The sequence below is a fragment of the Lepidochelys kempii genome, chromosome 1 (assembly GCF_965140265.1).
Source record: "Lepidochelys kempii isolate rLepKem1 chromosome 1, rLepKem1.hap2, whole genome shotgun sequence".
Classification (NCBI taxonomy): Eukaryota; Metazoa; Chordata; order Testudines; family Cheloniidae; genus Lepidochelys; species Lepidochelys kempii.
In genome coordinates this window covers 46,687,945-46,708,760 of record NC_133256.1, presented here as the reverse complement: position 1 = coordinate 46,708,760, position 20,816 = coordinate 46,687,945, and the positions used below count along the sequence as shown (strand labels likewise).

The 20,816-nt window shown below is 45.6% G+C and overlaps 1 protein-coding gene across 5 annotated transcripts in view; it reads right to left on the bottom strand.

Moving 5' to 3' along the window:
• B3GLCT (beta 3-glucosyltransferase) overlaps positions 1-20,816 on the bottom strand; it is a 141,024-nt gene that overhangs the window by 99,719 nt on the left and 20,489 nt on the right. For all 5 annotated transcript variants that reach the window (XM_073341270.1, XM_073341285.1, XM_073341261.1 and 2 more), the window contains exon 4: positions 5,012-5,121. In XM_073341270.1, coding sequence (XP_073197371.1) covers positions 5,012-5,121 — 110 coding nt within the window. The remainder of the gene's footprint in view (positions 1-5,011; positions 5,122-20,816) is intronic.

Sequence of the window (20,816 nt, the reverse complement as noted above, 5' to 3'; positions counted from 1 at the left end):
ACTGGGAAGACGCAGCGCCAGGTACCGGGAAAAGTGGACCTGTCCCCAGGGTCCAGCCAGGCATGAAGGGCATTGAGCAGGGAGGGTCAGTCAAATATCACCCGCCACGTGTGAGAAATGGGTAAAGGTGTGTGTGTCACCCCTCCATATGTTTGTGGTGGGAGTGGGGGGGGGGTGTCACCCCTCCCCATGTGTGTCCCCTGGCGAGTTCTGTGTGCCCCCCCACTGCAGCATGTGGGCCACTGACCCTCTCTTGGCTGGGGCAACACAGACTGGCAGCTGCACTCATGTTTCTGGTTCATTTTGGTGACTGGTTCTGGGCGCAGGCTGTTTTGTCCTCGAGGCCTGAACCTCTGCCCACTGCAGCTCTGCCATTGCTGGCGCAGGGCAACAGGACCATAGGCACTGGATTTTCAGTGCCATGTGCCTGGCCCTAACCCTGGCAGGGGCACCAGTTCACATGGCAGTGGATCTGTGGAACAGCAAGGTCTGCGCAGTCTGCCACACTGGGTGCTGGTTGTGGGCAGCTCGTGCAGAGTCCTGGGGTAGCATCCTGATTGGCACCAGTGCTGGCGTGGGAGTGTGTGGGATGCAGGGTCCTGTCTGCTGCCTGTCCTGAAGCCAGACGAATATGAATAATGACACTGTAAATAAAATGTATTAAAGTTTTTCATGTTTTTTATTTTTAAAATGTTTTAAACAGTTTTAAATTTGCCCCAATTTCATACAAAAACATAACTGAAGCACTAATAATTCATATGAGAAATGTGAAGGGTGAGATAGTGTGATGGTTTCCTTTTAACGGGAGCAGCACATGGCTGATGTTTTGGCCAGCTTTGGCTTTTGTTAGCTGTTTTTATCCACTGTGTTTTATTTTGTATTTTTTCTTTTAGAATTTATTTTATGTACACTTCTGTATATGCTTTTTGCCCTAGGGCTACCATTGCTGGTACCCTAGCGACAGCTGTTTTCATCTGTAATTTAAATCTGTAAATGTAAATAAAACTTGTACAGCTGTGTGCTGTGTCAAAGACAACATCTATGTCAATCCCCTGTCTTTTACAAACATTCCCCCTGGGAGCCCACAAATATGTTTGGCGCTGGGTCCACAAAAGGTTAATCAGGTCCTGAGTGTGGACAGTGCTATGTCGGCAGGAGAGCTTCTCCCACCAGCATAGCTACCGCCTCTCAAAGAAGTGATTTTATTATGCCAATGGAAGAGCTCTCTCCTGTTTGCATAGAGTGTCTTCACCCAACGTGCTTCAGTGGCACAGCTACACTGGTGCAGCTGCACCGTTGTAGCTTCTAGTGTAGACTAGCCTTAAGTGTCTCACCTTTGTATGTGGCATCAGTTTAAACTGGTGCAATTGATCTCAGCTATATGCTTTAGAATGTGATTTTGCTCATAACCAGGGATTCTAGTTTTCCCGTGTTAAAAATATCAAAATTCTCCAATAAAAAATATAAATATTGCATATTTTTCTGCAATTAAAATGAAATGATGAACTTTAGTTTCCCTAGTCACAATATATATAGGTATCAATTGAACTAGGGTGACCATAAGCCCCGTTTTGGGCAGGAGTCCCCTTTTTAAGCCCTGTCCCAGACATCCTGACTTTTTGGCAAACCTGGGCATTTGTCCCATTTGCTCTTGCCAACTGAGCAGCAAACAGGAAGAATGAGTAGTTTTGCCAAAAAAGGGGTGTGCCCCCATGGGGGCGCAGAGGAACGTACAGGGGGGCAAGCAACGACAGGGCTTGGGCCGTAATCCCCAGCCCAGGACACCTCAGACCAGCCGTGCATAGTCTCTCATTTTCACTTTGGGAAATAGGGTCACACTAACTTTCAGCAAAATTTAGTTAATAGTTAATATATGTTTTTATTTTTTTTCACAAAATGTAAAAACTAAAAATTCTCTGTAAAAATGCAAAGTCTATTTTTTTCCACATTTTTTCCATGGCAAATGGATTTCTAGGATCTCTGCTCATAACAAGCAAAGCACTGTGGCACAAATACTGTGTATTACAGAGATATATGATGTTTGTTTTATACAATAGCATTTATACATATTAATCCTATGGAAGCATGCAAAGCCCTGGAAAACAAAGGCAAAGAAGACTGAATGAAAAGGACTTAAATGATATTCTTGCAATCTTATAAGCTTTGTAAACTTTATGTTCAAGTACACTTGTGTATTAATGACACCCGAGTTCCAGAAACTCTACACCACAGCTGTTTGGTTAAGTCATTCATAATTCCCTTTCATCTTTAAGTTTTAAACGCAACATGTTTACAAAAGTAATGAATTAGTTTCAGAGTTTTCTGTAACCTGAAGGTTCTTATAATAAGAGCATGTTTCACCTACTAGATCAACTTGATACATAGTGTCCCTGTCTTCCAAGGTAGTTTTATCAGCCCCTAGAGGCAACCAAACTACTAGGACTGCTTCAAAAACGCCATTAGTAGTCCAGAGTGATTTGGTGATTTTAAAGGGTCAATATTTTTACAAGCTGTTTCAGCTGTAAAGTTAGCTATTCCCAGAAGTAGCAGTGTTTCTAAATTCCTGGGGTGAGCCAAGTCCAAACATTATAATATGCTTTACCTAATATTTTCCTCATACTTGACATGTTATTCCTATTTGTATTTCTATTTTTATCATGCTCCACTGCATAGCTTAAAAAACTGGTAAAGAACTTAAGAAATTTTCCTCATCAATAGGTTTTAAATAATTACTTAATATGAAAAAATACTGGAAAAAACATTGTATAGCTAAGTAATAAGCATCAACTTCATTTTAACAATTAAAGCAACGCTGACATCTAGTGGCAACCTGAACGATAGTATAAAATAGGTAGGATTACATTTTTAAAATGTGAAGTGTAAAATAAAAAAATAAGTTATACAATAATAGGAAACTTTTAGAGCAGATGCAAACAGTGCAGTGACTTTTAAAACACTGCAAGAGACATTAATTGTAGTTCAGTAAACAAAATAAATACAGGTGACAAGTTTTATTTTTTCAATTTTAAAACTCATTAACTGTAAATGCTTAAGATGTATATCATCAGGGACTTAACTTCGGTATGGTCTGAAGGTGATGCCCTTGAACACATTCTTTCAAATGGAAGTCTGAACTCCAAATTTCAATGCACAGAGATTTCAAAGGTTTTTCCCTTCAGTGACCAATACTCATGGTCTTATTCACAATGGTTGAGGGTACTGTATTTGAAAGTGATGACAGGAGAATAGAGACACAAGGAATACAAAGAGGTTTGCTGAACTTTTTTCTGCATTTTGCTGCCTTTTTTTCCACCCCCCTCTATCAGGTTCTGGACATAAGTTTTAGTTTGCTATCGTTTTCCTCACTTCCTGTCCTAAATCGTCATGTGGACTGTTAAGCAGGCATTGTTACATCTGAAAACTGTTTCCATTTCAATCTAGGATGAACGGATCATTTTTCTAAAGCACTTCAGGATCCTCTTGGAAAAATAAACCCAATACTAAAAAAAACCCCACTTTAGTTCATTCAGAGGTGAGAGTTGCTCCCAACTACAAGACTATTGCCTTCTTACGGGATGTTAACCTCTCTTCCTTCCCTTGTGTAAACAAGCATGTCTTTATTCCCTCTTGATGAACACATCTATGCTAACTCTTATTGACTTTTCTGGCTCCCAGCCAGCGACATTCTGAGGTGTCAGCATTAACAAAGTTTACCAGGAATTCATTTTTAATAGCCACACCTTGTTCCTGCCATTGGATCCATGCAAATATAACCATGCGAGGAACACACAGAACTTAACGGGGGCTCCATGTGGTGCAAGGACTGCCTGCATGGATGCAATTACAGAAATGTGGCCTGAAAAAAGGGCAGTTAGAACGTATTTAATTAATGTAGTATTGATCAGCTCAGGTAAATACATAATTAGGAAGCATTTCATACAAGGGCAGCAAGAATCCTAGAGATTTAGTGCACATCGCATTTTTTTCAATAACTTTTTGAACCCAGTTTACTAGAGACGAAAGTTCAGTTCAATAACCCCACCACAGTATGTTACTTCACAATTTCATTCTAAATATAAATTTATTTTAAAAGATCAAAAAATGAGGAAGAGAAATTTTAAGATCTTTGAACAACTATGTTTTAACAAGTCAATTTTAGCTCTAAGCTAAGTTTCTGTGATCCAAATTTCTGACTAATGTTCATTCTAAACCAGTGATAATACATTTATGTGATAAAAATGCAGACAAAAGCTATACCAAAGCAAATGAAGATGCATTACAAATGTTAAGGTGTGCCCCTGAAAGTGATCCTACATATTAACTTAAACTGATGTACCTACTTCATCAGAAAAAACATATAAAAAACTTTTTTTTCTTCAAAAAAAAAACAACTTATACCATTATACCCTATTTGTAAGCTTTTTCCATTCAACAACTTCTTTTATCATTTCAAATCAAATTCCACCCACATAAAAACAGTTGTTTTATAAACACTATTCACTACAGTATGTAATTCAGCATGAAAATCCCACTTGGTGATCATCATCATATGCCATCAGTGATAGCCTGGAGCTTAAACAATTTCTTCAGAAAATGCACAGAGAAGAGTAAACAAATGTATTCTGAGGGCGTGTCCTCATGGTTCGCTAGTCTGCATTAGAAGGGTGTAAATTCTAGCATGCACTAGCATGTCGTGCACTAACTGGGCTATGTGGACTCTTCTAGTGTGTACTAAAAACTCCCTAATGTGCATTAATGTAGTAATGTTTTAAACAGTACTACATTAAATGTGCACTGGGGAACTTTTAGTGCACAACAGAAGGGTCCACACATGGCAGTTAGTGTGCATTAGAATTTACAGCTCTCTGATATAGACTAATACACTATGTAGACAAGCCCTGAGATAGGTTAACAAAATAAAATGGATTATAAAAATAGGCTCAGCCAAAAGGTAGTAAAACGTTGTACAGACATATGCAAAAAGCACGCAGTATATTTTATCTACACATACCTTTCCAAGCTCTTCAGCCTGTTTTAAAATATTGCGCACTAAATCTTCTGCTCTTTTTGAATGAAAAGAGTTACTTTGACTCTGGATGACAAATACAATTTCTTGTAATTCTGTGAAAAAGGAAATAAAAATATTTAAAGAAAACAGAAATAAATGTAAGTTCTGCACCACTGCTAAAGAGAACTTTGAGGGGGGAAAAGCAAGACATAAAAACATAACTGATTTATTTAATTAATAATAAAAATGCATAAACATACATAAAATTGTTTATTTTCTTAAACAGCCCCAGTTTTAACTGTTTGCTTGTGTGAAAGTAGAACTCTAAATTTGTCATGGTATTATAGAATTGACAACCTCAAGAGATAAAAATCATGATACCGGCCCCCCAAAACATGAGATTTTAAAACCCATCAAATCATGGGTTTTAGTCTGTCTTATATTAATCACATAAGCAATAATGTTAAAATATGGGATTGATTTAGCCTTTTGCAAAAGGCAACACTTCCCTGACCCCCTCCCACTTCTCTACCTGAGACTGTGCAGCACTCACTAAGCCCCACCACACAGGCTCTTGTTTGCCCATCACTATGGCTGACCTCCCTCTCCTCTCCAACCCTCCCCTCTGGTTCCCCCCTTTCTCCTGCACCCTCTCATTCCCACTATTTACCTTTTACCGTGTCTATGCTGCTCCTCACAGTCCATATGCCCAGACTAGCCTGCTGAACCATAAAGTGGCAGCCATCATGCCTGAGGATATGGCTTCAGTCTCACTGAAAACATTGGGAGATGGCAGCCACTTTTATTAAGGGCAGCCTCACTTCAACTTGCAGATTGTCACTTCCCTGCAGTCTACCATCTTGCAGTCTTCAGTTCCATTGACAACAACCAGACATGGTGGCCATTTTGAATAAGGAAAATTTAATCAGTTGGCAGCCTTCCATCTCGTTTTCAAGAGACAGGCAAAAAAACACCCCCCAAATTGATAAAAACAACAAGAGTTGGCAATACTGGTATTATTACATCAGGCCCCATGCAGTTCTGTCTTTATGCCTGTAGCCACAGCAGTGCTGAACAGTTTCACAATGCTGTTGGTGCACCACAGGGAATGCATTATGTACAACCACCACCTAGATAGCACCTACAGAACTGCCCCTCTGTTGGAGGGGGTATGCATTCTAATTTTCATATCCTGCAAGAAGACTAGCTTGGAGAAAATAAATATTCTTAATTTACTTTAGAAAAGGAAAAACACTCTTCTATCACATTATCAAGACAATCTATCAGACTATGGTGTCACTTTTAAGTCCTTCAGGATAAAGCTGCTAGGATAACCACAGACTTGCTACAACAAGAGGAAAGAGTGAAGATGGGAGACTAATTCTTAAAGAAAGGCAGAGAAATGGAAGGAATGACAATGAAAGAAAAGTAATTTCAAGGAAAAGAAAAGATAAAGTATGTGAACAAAGAGCAGAGAAGAAAACAGCATCAGAAAAGAAAACAGTATCAGAAAAACTTTTAACTAATGCAGTTTCAGCTCAAAATTTCTACCACTGTAATCCAAGGAGGAAATATCCAGAGTTTAAATATCTATTTATTAATCCCTCCTCCACACCAAAACACATTTGTTATTGTTAAAGTCCTAGGACTCAGAGAGTTGCATCCTGGGTGGTAGCTGAGATTAACCTACCCCAAATTACAGGTTATATGATATGGAGACCTGTAACCCCTGCACTGGAACCAATTAAATGCCTGGTATACACGGGCAGCAGGTATCAAAGTCCAGGGGAGGCTGAGCATCTCAAAACAGCATTGTGTGGCCCTGCCCATGCTCCACCCCCAGGCCCCTTCCTGCTTCCGAGCACTCTGCAGCTCTTCCCCCATGGCCTGGGCCCTTGGCTGGGGCTAATGGGGGCTGGCCTGCGGCCAGGGACTACAGGCGGCTGGAGCCAGTGCATGCACTGCCCACCCACCTGGCACTCGGGGGCAGGAGGCGCTGGGTACTGTGCCACCCGCCTGGCACTCTGGGGCTGGAGGTGCTGGGCTCTGGCAGGGGCAGAGGGGTGGGGCCTGGGGCACAAGGGGCGCGGTGGGGGCTAGCCTGCCTGAGCCCGCGGTTCACCTGCTGCCCATGCTGGTATAGGAAAGTATGAGTGATAAGCAGGTAGCCACCCTCCCCTGTGTCAAAGTTTAAGAAAAGTTGTGGTCTGCCACTTAATTCAATATATGTGTCTATCCTCACTTTGCTGCTGTATCCACATCAATATTGTTATTTTCATACTTGCCTCCACCCATGACTCTGAGACCACCTCCATGACTCATTAAATGTGCAGTCCTAACTCACTCCATGTTGGGCTTTTACAAGTTTGTGCTCATGGTATAATGGAAGGCATAACTATGTTTGGGGCCAGAACAAGCTTTCGAGTTTCACAGAGCTCTTCCCGTCTGGGGATGGTAACCAGAGCCTTTAAGCTAAATACAAGTTGGGACAAATTGTTACCCATAAGGGGTTCACGCATACTTGTCTCTTATATCCCGGGACCAACACAGCTACAACAACACTGCAAACAACTAATAACTATAGTTATCCCCCGATGTCCTCCATTTCTCCCTCACAGCCTTATTTTACCTCCAGGCCCACCGTGCGCGCGAGCACACACACACACACACACACACACACACACACACACAAAGATAGTGACTACTTGAAAAGAATCTGCAGTGAAAGCTTATGAATATTAATTGTTTGCTATCTAAAAGCATACATTTTCAGTGCACAGATTTACACAACTTCCATTGATGTGAATGGGAGTCACAAGGCTAAATCTGTATGTATACCTCTCAAAATATATCCCTAGAGATAAATAATGAAAATTAGATAGTTTTATAAAATTACTGATTTAGTAGTACATTTATAGATACGGCAGTGTCTGAATTATAGACAGTTTCACTTATGGTACATTTAGCAGCAAATGGGGATGTACTGGAGAAGAACACTCCCTAGGATGAATCCAATACCCACTTTGCTGTCTGTGCACTGGAGACTTCCCAGGAAGTATCCTTTACTAGAGTAAACAAATGCACAGAAGAACCCATTTAAAGGAATAAAGAAATACATTTGTTTAAAAAAAATTCAATGCACATTTTTATATAAAAACATAAAACAAAACACTTCATGATTAATACTCAGCAGACCTAATAGTAATTTAGAAGGTTCCCTTCTCCTCCTGACTTCATAAGAACTACAGTATTTCACTGCTTGAGAAATAACTGGTTTACTACCACGTCACTTTTCCTTCTCTTGTTCTTTTTATGTATCTTTTTTGTGATGAATGATAAAAATTATCATTCACCACCTTAAATTTACAGGAATTTAAACTGTTGGTAAGAAAATTATCTTCCCCATAGGAACTTAATAAAATCATATTATGCAAGCCTTCCTACAAAAGCAAAGTGTTGCGGTCCAGTTTTGCTTGAGATGTAATTGCTCACATGTCTGAACAATAACTATTTTACTGTGATTATTTGTATTGCCAATCAGGAATTGGGGCACCATTGTGCGAGGCACTCTACGCTCCTAACAAAAAGGCTATCCCTGTTCCAAAGAGTTTACATTTTAAGTAGGAGCTCATTATTGAAAAGCTTTACTACATCTAGCACTGTCCTCAGAATTGTCAATACCTGTGCTTCAGAGGATGCTGCAAAGTCACTAAAATATTCTGTGCAATAATAAAATAGAAGGGTAACGATTCTTCCTGACCCCTATTAGCATCAATATCTCAACGTCACAACAGATCTCATAACTAAGCAGGGTTGAGGTTTCGTAGATACTTGGAAGAGCCTTTAGTAAAGTGTCCTTTAGAAAGCCCAAATGTCAATTCAGTAAAGTGACACACTTCCTTTTGAATCAGTATTGAACAAGTGCTTAAACATGATGGTAGGGGGGAATGATACCAAAAGAGGCATCTTTCAAATTAGAAAAAAATAGGTCCTTACTGCTTGTGGTAATTAAAAGTCCCACAGTAATTTTTACAACAGATAGGAATGCAAGTGTCCTCTAATCTAGGTAATTACATTACCTGCACTCTAAAACAGGGTTTATCAACATGTGGGTCAGGACCCAAAATTGGGTCAGCAGAATGTTTCAAAGAGATGCGCAGCATTTCCTGTCCTACGGGGCTGGCTGGGCTCGCCTCCCCACTCCAGGCACCTCAACCTCTGGGATTGCAGCACCACCCAGGTTCAGCCCAGCGGTCATGACGACGGGAGTCCGGGTGGGCCAAATTTGAGTGAGGGGCACTGCAACCCCATGAGCAGGTCACAACTCCACTCACACAAATTTGGTCCAATCAGGAGGACTGAATGGCACTACAACCCCAGAGGTTGCAATGCCTGGAGCGGAGAGTCAAGCTCAGCCAGCCCCACAGCATAGGAGCTTCAGGAGCCGCCATTGTGGGATGAGTCCTGGACAGGAGCCAAACCCCACTTCCCCTGCGGGGGCAGGATCCAACTGAAACCACCCCAGGGCCTCCACCCTCAGACAATTTATTGGGTCACAACAGGCCATAAACATTTACAAATGAGTCCTGAGCCCAAAAAAGGTGGAGAACCACTGCTCTAAAACAAGACCTGAAGTTGGTTTTGAACAGTTGTCCATAGTGCTGTGTACTGTAAGCGCCCAGAAGTCAAACAGGAGACTAATCTACCTCAATAGCTGGAGAAGAGAATAATAAATTTGTAAATATGTTGGGTAAAGTGTATTGGGATCTTTGTGGATGAAAAGCAGTATATAAATGTATTATTCATCACTCCAGCTGGATATCAGCTCATACCCTGCAGTATGAAGATTAAGAGAGATAGTATAACCGCATACGTTAGTCTCATAAATATAAATGTCTACTTCTGTTCTATTTTTGTCTGCAGTGTTGTTGTAGCAATGCTGGTCCCAGGAATCAGAGACACAAGGTAGATGAGGTAATATATTTTATTGGACCAACTTTCAATAAAAGATAGTACCTCACTCACCTTTTCTAATCTTGCAAAGCTATTTGCCTCAATACAGTACAAGCTGTTTTATCCAGCATGTTGGGGGAATGGGCGGATGCCAGTAAGTGAAAAATGCTGGTTAACTAAGAGGGAGGGAATTTGGGTGTGGGAGGGGGCTCGGGGCAGTGGCTAAGGGCATAGGAGGAGGTGCGGGGGGTACCGGATCCGGGAGTCGCTCACCTTGGGCAGCTCCCCACAAGCGTCGAACTGTCCTGGGGCTGCTCCTAGGCAGAGGTGCGGCAGGCGGCTCTGCGCACTGCCCCCGCCCTGCCCTGAGCACTAGCTCCGCAGCTCCCATTGGCTGGGAACCGCAGCCAATGGGAGCTGCGGGGGCAGCGCTTGCGGGCAGAGGCAGTGCGCAGAGCCACCTGCCACGCCTGTGCTTAGGAGCAGCCGGGACAGGTTGCTGCTTGCGGGGAGCCGCCCGAGGTGAGTGACTCCTGGATCCGGCACCTCACACCCACTGCTCCGAGCCTCCTCCCACACCCAAACTCCCTTCCAGAGCCTGTGCTCCACACCCCCTCACACACCCCCAACCCCCTGCCAACCAGACTATAAACCAGAATTTCAATGAAGATCAGAAATGCCAGTTTATAGAGCTTTCTGGGACAAACCCTGAAGTTTGAGGTGCAGAAGATATTCCAGGATCACCTGCAGCGAGGCCTGTGAGGCCCGGATATATCGTTCCGAAGCCCAGCACATGAACCTTTTCCACTTGGCCAGGTAAGTCGCTCTAGTGGAGGGCTTTCTGCTACCCAATGAGACCTGTTGAACCAAGGCTGAGCATTCCTGCTCTTCCCCATGCAGTAGCCATGCCAAGAAGCGCAAGTCTCCAGGTTCAGGTGTAGAAGACTGCCATGGTCCTGGGACAGCAGGTCCAGTCAGAGAGGTAACTGCAGCAGGGCGGCTACCAAAAGGTCCAGCAGCGTGCCAAACCAGTGTTGGTGAGGCCACTCCGGGGCTATCAGGATCAGCTTTTCTCTGTCATGTTTGATCTTCACGAGAACTCTGTGGATCAACGGCACTGGTGGGAAGCGTACATCAGGCCCCCAAACACTTAGTAGACTTAGTCACTATCTACATGGAGTGAGTTTGAGAGTTTCTATATTTTCTTAATAAAAGCAATGGTAAGAGAACACTTGGAAGGGGAATTCTAAGTGATTATTAGCCTCTGGATTTAAATAAAGAGGCAGGTAGGTATGAAATCCATTTTAAAGGAATTGGGAGTAACAGCACTAGGATTTGAACTCAGGAGCTCCTGACTCCCACCCCCATGCTCAGGCCATTAGACTATTCTATGTCCGGAGAGAAAGACCATCAGGCCCCACCATCAGGCGTACATCAGGGAGCAAGTAAGCATCTCACAGGGAACCCCTGTCCATCCCCCGGAGTGAACAGAAACACATGGATTTCCTATTCTGACGGGACGCGAACAAGTCCACCTGGGGAGTTCCCTACTTTTGAAAGATCATATTGACCGCCTCCGGATGACGTGACCGCTCGTGGTGAGATGAGAAGGTCCTGCTGAGGCAATTCTGGTCCCAAGCACGTGCACGGCTACCATACGAATGGCATGCCGCACAAAGAAGTCCCAAAGGCAGAGACTTCTTGGCAAAGGGACGACGACCTGGTCCCACCCTGCCTGTTGATGTAATACATTGCGGTGGTACTGTCTGTGAGGACCTGTACCACCTTGCCCTTCAGGTGGGGCAAGAAAGCCTGGCAGGCCAGGCAAACTGCGTTTAGCTCCCTGACATTAATATGAAGGTCCAGATTGTCCGGCAGCCAGCAGCTCTGAGTGCTGAGCTCGCCCAGGTGGGCTCCCCAACCCAGGTCCGAAGCATCTAAGGCCAGGGTGAGTGACGGGGATGGGGCTGCGAAGGGAACTGACCCAGGGTTCAGCCACCACTCCAGGGACGACAGGATATGATCCAGCACCCTACCAGTCTAGGTCGTGTCTGTTGGGGATGTAAACCAACGGCAACCATGCTTGCAGAGGCCGGAGATGGAGCTGGGCATAACTGACCACGTATGTACAGGCGGCCGTGTGGCCCAACAACCACAGACAGGTGAGCCATAGTGAGCAGGTGCTTCTTCACATGGGAGATCAGGTCCAACGGGGCCTGAAAAAAAGCCTCTGGAAGGAAGGCTCTAGCTCGCATGGAGTTGAGAACTGCCCTGATTAACTCTATTCATTGGACTGGCCTGAAGGTGGATTTTTGCTCGTTTATCAACAGCCCTAGGTCGTGGCAGGTGGAACGCACCAGATCGAGGGTCCTCTAAACTTGTTCCCAAGACCTGCCCTTGATGAGCCAGTTGTCGAGATATGGGAAGATATGGACCCCGCGATGTCTCAGGTCAGTGGCCACTGGCACCATACATTTTGTGAAGACCCCTGGGGCCGATGACAGGACAAAGGGCAGTGCCATGAACTGAAAATAGCATCTGCCCACTATGAAATGGAGGAAACGTCTGTAACTTGAAATATGGAAATAATCGTCCTTCAAGTCGAGGGCGGGTACCAGTCTCCTGGATCCAGGGAGGGAAATGATGCAAAACTTCAACTTCCTGAGAGAGACTTGTTGAGGCATCACAGGTCCAGAGTGGGTCTTCGGCCCCTTTTACTTTTTGGATTAGGACATAACTGAAGTAGAATCCCTTTCCAGTCATGTCCCGAAGGACCTCCTCCATCACCCCATGTGCAGGAAGTTCTCGACCTCTTGAACGAGGACTTGCTTGTGAGAAGGGTCCATGAAGAGAGATGGGGAAGGGGGGGGTGGGAAGGAGGGGCGGACAAAAACTGCAGGGTGTAGCCTTGAGACACTATCTCCAGCACCCAGCAGTCCAAGGTGACCTGTGACCAGGCCGAATGGTAGGGACGAAGACAGCTAAGGAAAGAATGGGGTGGATCCTGGAAGGTGACTGGGGAGTCGCTCTCAACTGCACCCTCAAAACAAGCACTTCTGGTCCCCGGGGTGCTCTGCTGGGCCAGGCTATGCAGGTGAACGGGTGGAGGGAGGAAGGAGGAAAGGCGGTGACCACTGAAACTAACGTCCCTGTCCCTTCTCCTTTCAGGCCAAGGCCTTGGCGGTGGGGGTGGCCAAAACTGCTTTCTTGCAGACTGTGGCATATGCATGCCCAATGACTGAAGGGTGGCCCGAATGTCTTTCAACACATGAAGCCTCACATTCATCTCTTTTGAAAAAAGACTGATCCAATCGAATGGGAGGTCCTCGATCAACATCTGCATCTCTTGGGAGAGCTGGAGTTCTGAAGCCAGGAGCTGCGCCTGATAACCACCGCCGACACGATCACCCTAGCCGCCGAGTCAGCCACATCCCATGCCATTTGGAGGGAGCACCAAGCTGCTGTCGGCCCTCCAGACATTTTAATCCAGCCCTCGGGGTCCGGGACTTGCCCCGCTCCGCACAGCTCCCAGGAGCAGCAGGACGTCCCCGCTCCGGCTCCTACACATAGGGGCAGCCAGGGGGCTCCGTATGCTGCCCCCCTCCCCAAGTGCTGCCCCTGCAGCTCCCATTTGCCAGGAAGTGAGGCCAATGGGAGCTGCAGGGGTGGCGCCTACAGACAGGGCAACATGCAGAGCTGCCTGGCTGCGCCTCCAAATAGGAGCCGGAGGGGGGACATGCCGCTGCTTCTGGGAGCTGCTTGAGGTAAGCACCGCCCAGAGCCTGCATCCCAACCCTCTCCCACACCCCAACCCCCTTCCCCAGCCCTGACCCACCTCCCACCCTGCAAACACCTCCATCCGAGCCCAGAACAACCTCCTGCACCCCCAACACCTCATCCCCAGCCCCACCCCAGATCCCACACCCAGAGCCCTCACCTCTTTCCCCCCTTGCACACCAACCCCCTGCCCAGAGTCCCCTCCTGCACCCTGAACTCCTCATTTCTGAACCCACCCCAGAGCCCTCACCCCCTCTCACATCCCAACCCCCAATTTCGTGAGCATTCATGGCCCACCATACAATTTCCATATCCAGATGTGGCCCTAAGGCCAAATAGTTTGCCCTCCCTGGTATAGGCTAAACTTCTATTAAGGGAATGGTGGAAGTTAAAACTGATCAATGGGACAGGATACTAAATAACCATGGACCTTTTACAAAAACAACTGGAGTTACCAGAAGAGTACAGAGCACTAGCTATGAGAGCACTGCACCATGACTTCCAACATTTGGGACTTGAGAAAACCTTGGACCTTGTACAAAGTAGATTTTATTGACCCTGAATGGTGGATGACCTTCATAGGAAATGGGATCACATGCCCGATGTACACAGAGGAAAACTTTAGCCACTACAGTGGCATACTTGGAAAATAGCACCAGCAGCAACCCACTGGAGTTAGCATGCATTGATTTTCTGTCTCTGGAAACAGGCCAAAAGAATATTGCCAACACCTTGGTTATGACAAACCATTTTATATAGTATGCACAAGCCTGTCCAACTAGGGATCAGAAGACTACTACAGTGGCCATAGTGTTATGGAAAAAATATTTTCAGTGTATGGCTTCCCAGCTCAGATGCTCTCTGACCAAGGACAGGATTTTGCAAGTCACTTTTTAAAGGTGGTGCTCAGTATGGCTGGGGTTAAAGATGCAAGGACCACCCCTTAACACCTGCCAAGGCACTCTCAGCCTGAACGCCTGACAGGAACAAATACAGATATGGTAGTAGCATGTGCTCTCAAGAGCTTCAGCCAGGTGATAAGTGTTTGTTGTGCAACTTTGGTGCTATGAGAAACTGTAAAATAGCCAACCAGTGGGTGGTGGAAAAATCAGGGAATTTGCCTGTCTACAAGATCAGACTTGAGAGCAGCCCTGGTCAAAGACATTGCATAGGAATTATTTCTTACCTGTGGAGGACCTAGTAAGCACCCACTGCGAGGCAAACTGATTCCAAGACTGAGCAAAGGAAAAGTGTCAAAAGAGGTTCACACTCAAGTTAATGGCAGACTGCATGGACATAAAGTACCTCACGTAGGTAGCTCAGAGTGATTCAGAAGGAGAGGAGACGGCTCTAGAGCAGTGGTTCTCAACCTTTCCAGACTACTGTACCCCTGAAGCCCGAGCCCTGCCACCCAGGATTGAAATCTAAGCCCCGCCACCCAGTGCTGAAGCATGAAACTTAGTTTTGTGGGGCCACCTGTGACATGGGGCCCTGGTCAACTGCCCTGCCAGCCACCCTTTAATACCAGCCCTGCGCTTGTAACCCCACCTAAACCTGCCCCACGACAGCCAGGTTGAGTAACACTGATCTAGAGTTACAGACCCCCTGGAAGACTTCTGCGTACCCCTGGTTGAGAACCACTGCTCTAGAGTACTCAGATGTGGGGTCAGGGATGCGACTCCAGTCCTTGATAAGCGATCCTGGCTCAACTCTGGGTCGTCAAAGTGCTTTGCTCAGTTATATAAAAGGCAATGAGCATAGGCAGTCTAATGGGCTTAACCTTGATGCAAAGATATTTGTGCCAGCATCTGTTTCATCTGAGCCCTCAGTTGAGCAGACTATGAATGTGGGACCTGATCACTTGGAGGAAGACATGGTTACACACCCTGTGCAGTAACTGGTTGTTCAAGATATCTACCCCTATGGATACAGGTTTTTGTGCCCCCTGTACCTTTGATCAGAGATTTCTCATGAACACCCGAGGTGTTCATACCAGCAAGCTGGTGGTTGGGGCCATCTCTCACAAGTGATGCCAATATCCTCAGAGACTTCCGGAAAAGAGCCTTTATAGGAATGAGAAAAGGAGTACTTGTGGCACCTTAGAGACTAACCAATTTATTTGAGCATAAGCTTTAGCTCACGAAAGTACTCCTTTTTACGAATACAGACTAACACGGCTGTTACTCTGAAACCTGTCTTTATAGGAATGGAGAGTAAAGCCTTGTACAGATGTTTGGGAGACCGAGGAAAGATCTTCATCAGAATCCTCCTCTTCCAAATCACTCTAGTGGTGGAGCACCAGAAGAAACATGAGGTGAAACAGTCGGTACAAGACAAATGTCCAAAGATTGGAAGTCCTCAGTACCACGAGTACATTGGAGCCAAGCAAAGGTAAGTCTGGTGTCTCAGATACAGCAAAGTCTCGGAGAAAGCAAAACTCCTGCAGTAACAAGTGTCCATGGCCTGCACCAAAGAGATAGTGGCTGAGGGAGTTGACGGTACCATGGACCTCGACTATTCCAAGGGAAGTCCAGTCAGAGCCCGAACGGGCTTCTTCAGTACCAAGTGAGAAGAGGTAGAGCTTCTCTTGCTGCCTCACTTCACTGACGGTACCAATGACCTCTCAGTGCCCTAGACTTTACAGGCTTTGGGCTTGACAGTGCCTCAGTACCTGAGGAACCAGCAATCTTGTGGGTACTGGGTCAGAGAGCAATGGGTGCAGAAGTGGCTCGAGTCATCAGAGACCATGACTTCTTTGGAGTAGATTCCCTACCTGGAGCACTCAAGCTACGGTCTTTAGGGGTCTTATTGGAGGAAGATTGGGTCTGCCTCTTAAGATGCCCCCAAACAGTGCAATTTATAGACAGTGGACTTATTCAGAGACTGGAGTAGAGGGCCAGGGTCAGAGGCTGGGCACAGCAAACTCCCCGTCATGAGGGGTCAAAGTTTGATCTCCCTGTTTTTTCTGGCTCTAAATTTTAATGCCAGACAGAAGATTCACTGTTGGGAAAGATGAGATTCCCCAAGGCAACAGATGCACTGGGAGTGTCTGCCATTCACCAGGATTGCCTCCTGGTACAACAGGCAACATTCAAAACTAGGTTTCAGAGTAACAGCCGTGTTAGTCTGTATTCGCAAAAAGAAAAGGAGTACTTGTGGCACCTTAGAGACTAACCAATTTATTTGAGCATAAGCTTTCGTGAGCTACAGCTCACTTCATCGGATGCATACTGTGGAAAGTGTAGAAGATCTTTTTATACACACAAAGCATGAAAAAATACCTCCCCTCACCCCACTCTCCTGCTGGTAATAGCTTATCTAAAGTGATCACTCTCCTCACTTGTACCCCCTGACAAGTGTTTCCTGTCTGAAATAAGCTCTGGGGACCCTTCTTCCACAATAGCCTAGGGTACTAGTTATCAACCTATTTACCATTGTGGGCCGGATATGCAGTTCTGAGCGTGTTGTGTAGGCCACATCCACATAATATATATACTACCTGTATGGCCCTGAGGATGTCCCATGGGCCACAGCTGTGTGCTGACTGGGCTGCAAGCGGCCCGTGGGTTGAGAACCACTGGCCTAGGGAGTGGCTGAGACTGGGGGGGGGGGGGGGGAGGGATAGCTCAGTGGTTTGAGCATTGGCCTGCTAAACCCAGGGTTGTGAGTTCAATCCCTGAGGGGGCCATTTAGGGATCTGGGGCAAAAATTGGGGATTGGCCCTGCTTTGAGTAGGGGGTTGGACTAGATGATCTCCTGAGGTCCCTTCCAACCCTGATATTCTATGATTCTATGATTCTGTACAGTAGTGCTTAGTAGAGCCTAGTAAATAGAAGTGAGCAGGTTATTCAGCCATTAAAGCATCTAACCTATATTGCTCCAGGAGTTATGGTGAAGAACCCATTCATATAGCCCACAGATTTGTGGTAGCATTGTAGAGCATGTTCCTACCTGGTGAAAGGGTGATGGGAAAGATTAAATGTGTGCAATCATATTATGAAATGTGTGTAATTACATATTGTACTCCTGGTGGAATTCTGCACCAAAAAAATAAAAATTCTGCAACAAAAAATTTAAAATTCTGCACATAATATTTTAAAATTCTGCATATTTTATTTGTCAAAATAACACAATATAACCACACCAGTTTCAATTATTTTGGTCATTTATTTCAAAATATCCATTAGCAAGTATGTTTGTAACAATACAGGCCCTCCGAACCTCTTTAGCCCTTGCTAAAGAAAACCTACAGGATGCTCAAAAACAGCAAAAAGCCTGGTACAATAAACATGCCAGAGAGCGTTCCTTCAAAGTACGGGTCCAGGTCATGGTCTTAAAGGCGCTCCAGGCCCATAAAATGGAAGTGTCGTGGGAAGGGCCATTCACGGTCCAGGAGCGCCTGGGAGCTGTTAATTATCTCATAGCATTCCCCACCTCAAACCGAAAGCCTAAGGTGTACCATATTAATTCTCTAAAGCCCTTTTATTCCAGAGAATTAAAGGTTTGTCAGTTTACAGCCCAGGGAGGAGATGACGCTGAGTGGCCTGAAGGTGTCTACTACGAAGGGAAAAGTGCTGGTGGCGTGGAAGAGGTGAACCTCTCCATGACCCTTGGGCGTATGCAGCGACAGCAGATCAAGGAGCTGTGCACTAGCTACGCGCCGACGTTCTCAGCCACCCGAGGACCGACTGAACAGGCATACCACTCCATTGACACAGGTAATGCTCACCCAATTAAAGTCCAACCTTACCGGGTGTCTCCTCGGTATGGGAGATCCAGGATATGCTACAGATGAGTGTAATCAGCCCCTCCTGCAGTGCATGGGCATCTCCAGTGGTTCTAGTTCCCAAACCAGGTGGGGAGATACGTTTTTGCGTAGACTACCGTAAGCTAAATGCTGTAACTCGCCCAGACAACTATCCAATGCCACGCACAGATGAACTATTGGAGAAACTGGGACGGGCCCAGTTCATCTCTACCTTGGACTTAACCAAGGGGTACTGGCAGGTACTGCTAGATGAATCTGCCAAGGAAAGGTCAGCCTTCATCACACATGCCGGGCTGTATGAATTTAATGTGCTCTCTGTCGGGCTGTGGAACGCACCTGCCACCTTCCAAAAACTTGGAGATGGTCTCCTAGCGGGATTAGGAGAATATGCAGTCGCCTACCTTAACGATGTGGCCATATTTTCGGATCCCTGGGCAGAACACCTGGAACATCTACAAAAAGTCTTGGAGTGCATAAGGGAGGCAGGACTGTTAAGGCTAAGAAGTGTCAAATAGGCCTAAACAGAGTGACTTACCTTGGACAACAGGTGGGTCAAGGAACTATCAACCCCCTAAAGGCCAAAGTGGATACTATCCAAAAGTGGCCTGTCCCCAAGTCAAAGAAACAGGTCCAATCCTTCTTAGGCTTGGCCGGATATTACAGGCAATTTCTACCGCAATACAGACAGACCTAACCAAAAAGAAACAGCCAAATGCAGTTCTGTGGACTGAAGAGTATCAGAAGGCCTTTAACAAAAAGCGACACTCATGTCTGACCCTGTGCTAAGGGCCCCAGACTTTAACAAACCGTTCCTAGTAACCACAGATGCGTCCGAGTGTGGTGTGGGAGCAGTCTTAATGCAGGAAGGACCGAATCAAGAGTTCCATCCTGTCGTGTTTCTCAGCAAGGAGCTGTCTGAGAGGGAAAGCCGCTGGTCAGTCAGTGAAAAGGAATGTTATGCCACTGTCTACGCTCCGGAAAAGCTATGCCCATACGTTTGGGGACGGCACTTCCACCTGCAAACCGACCAGGCTGAGCGACAGTGGCTTCATAGCACCACGGGAAAAAACAAAACACTTCTTCGGTGGACTTTAGCTCTCCAAGATTTTGATTTCGACATACAACACATTTCAGGAGCTTCTAACAAAGTGGCTGATGCACTCCCCCGTGAAAGTTTCCCAGATTCAACTGGTCCAAATCGTCCTTAAGATGTGGGAAATATTGTTAGTCTTTATACAGTTAGTAGTATATTTAGAGATGCCTGGGTCTTATTAACTCTGTTTTCTCCTAGAGCTCCAGGAAGAAATCACAGCCAGTGTTTCACCCTATCTGTGATTTGGGGGGCGTGTCAAAAATATAAAGGGAATGGTAACCACCTTTCTGTACACAGTGCTATAAAATCCCTCCTGGCCAGAGGCAACATCCTGTTACCTGTAAAGGGTTAAGAAGCTCAGCTAACCTGGCTGGCACCTGACCCAAAGGACCAATAAGGGAACAAGATACTTTCAAATCTTGGGGGGAGGAGCGGCGGGGGGGAGGAGGAGGAGGAAAGACTTTTGTTTGTGCTCTTTGTTTACGTGGTTGTTCTCTCTTGGGACTGAGAGAGGCCAGACAGAAATCCATCTTCTCCGACCCATCCTAATCCAAGTCTCCAATATTGCAACCAATATAGGTAAGCCAGGCAAGGTGGATTAGTTTATCTTTTGTTTTATGTGAATTTTCCCTGTGTTAAGAGGGAGGTTTATTCCTATTTTCTGTAACTTTAAGGTTTTGCCCAGAGGGGGATCCTCTGTGTTTTGAATCTGAATACCCTGTAAAGTATTTTCCATCTTGATTTTACAGAGATGATTTTTACCTCTTTTTTTTTTTTTTTTTTTTTTAATAAAATCCTTTTAAGAACCTGACTGATTTTTCCATTGTTCCAAGATCCAGGGGTTTGGGTCTTTGATGTTTTGTAACAAATTGGTTAGGATATTATTCTCAAGCCTCCCCAGGAAAGGGTGTGTGTAGAGCTTGGGGGGATATTCTGGGGGAAGACGTCTCCAAGTGGTCTCTTTCCCTGTTCTTTGTTTAAACGCTTGGTGGTGGCAGCATACTGTTCAAAGCCAAGGCAAAGTTTGTACCCTGGGGAAGTTTTTAACCTAAGCTGGTAAGAAAAAGCTCAGGGGGTCTTTCATGCGGGTCCCCACATCTGTACCCTAGAGTTCAGAGTGAGGAAGGAACCCTGACAGAGCCAACGAGAGGGGTCGCAGGGACCAGCCAGTCAGGGCCCAGAAGGCTCATATAAAAGGAGCTGAAAGGGCTGGATAG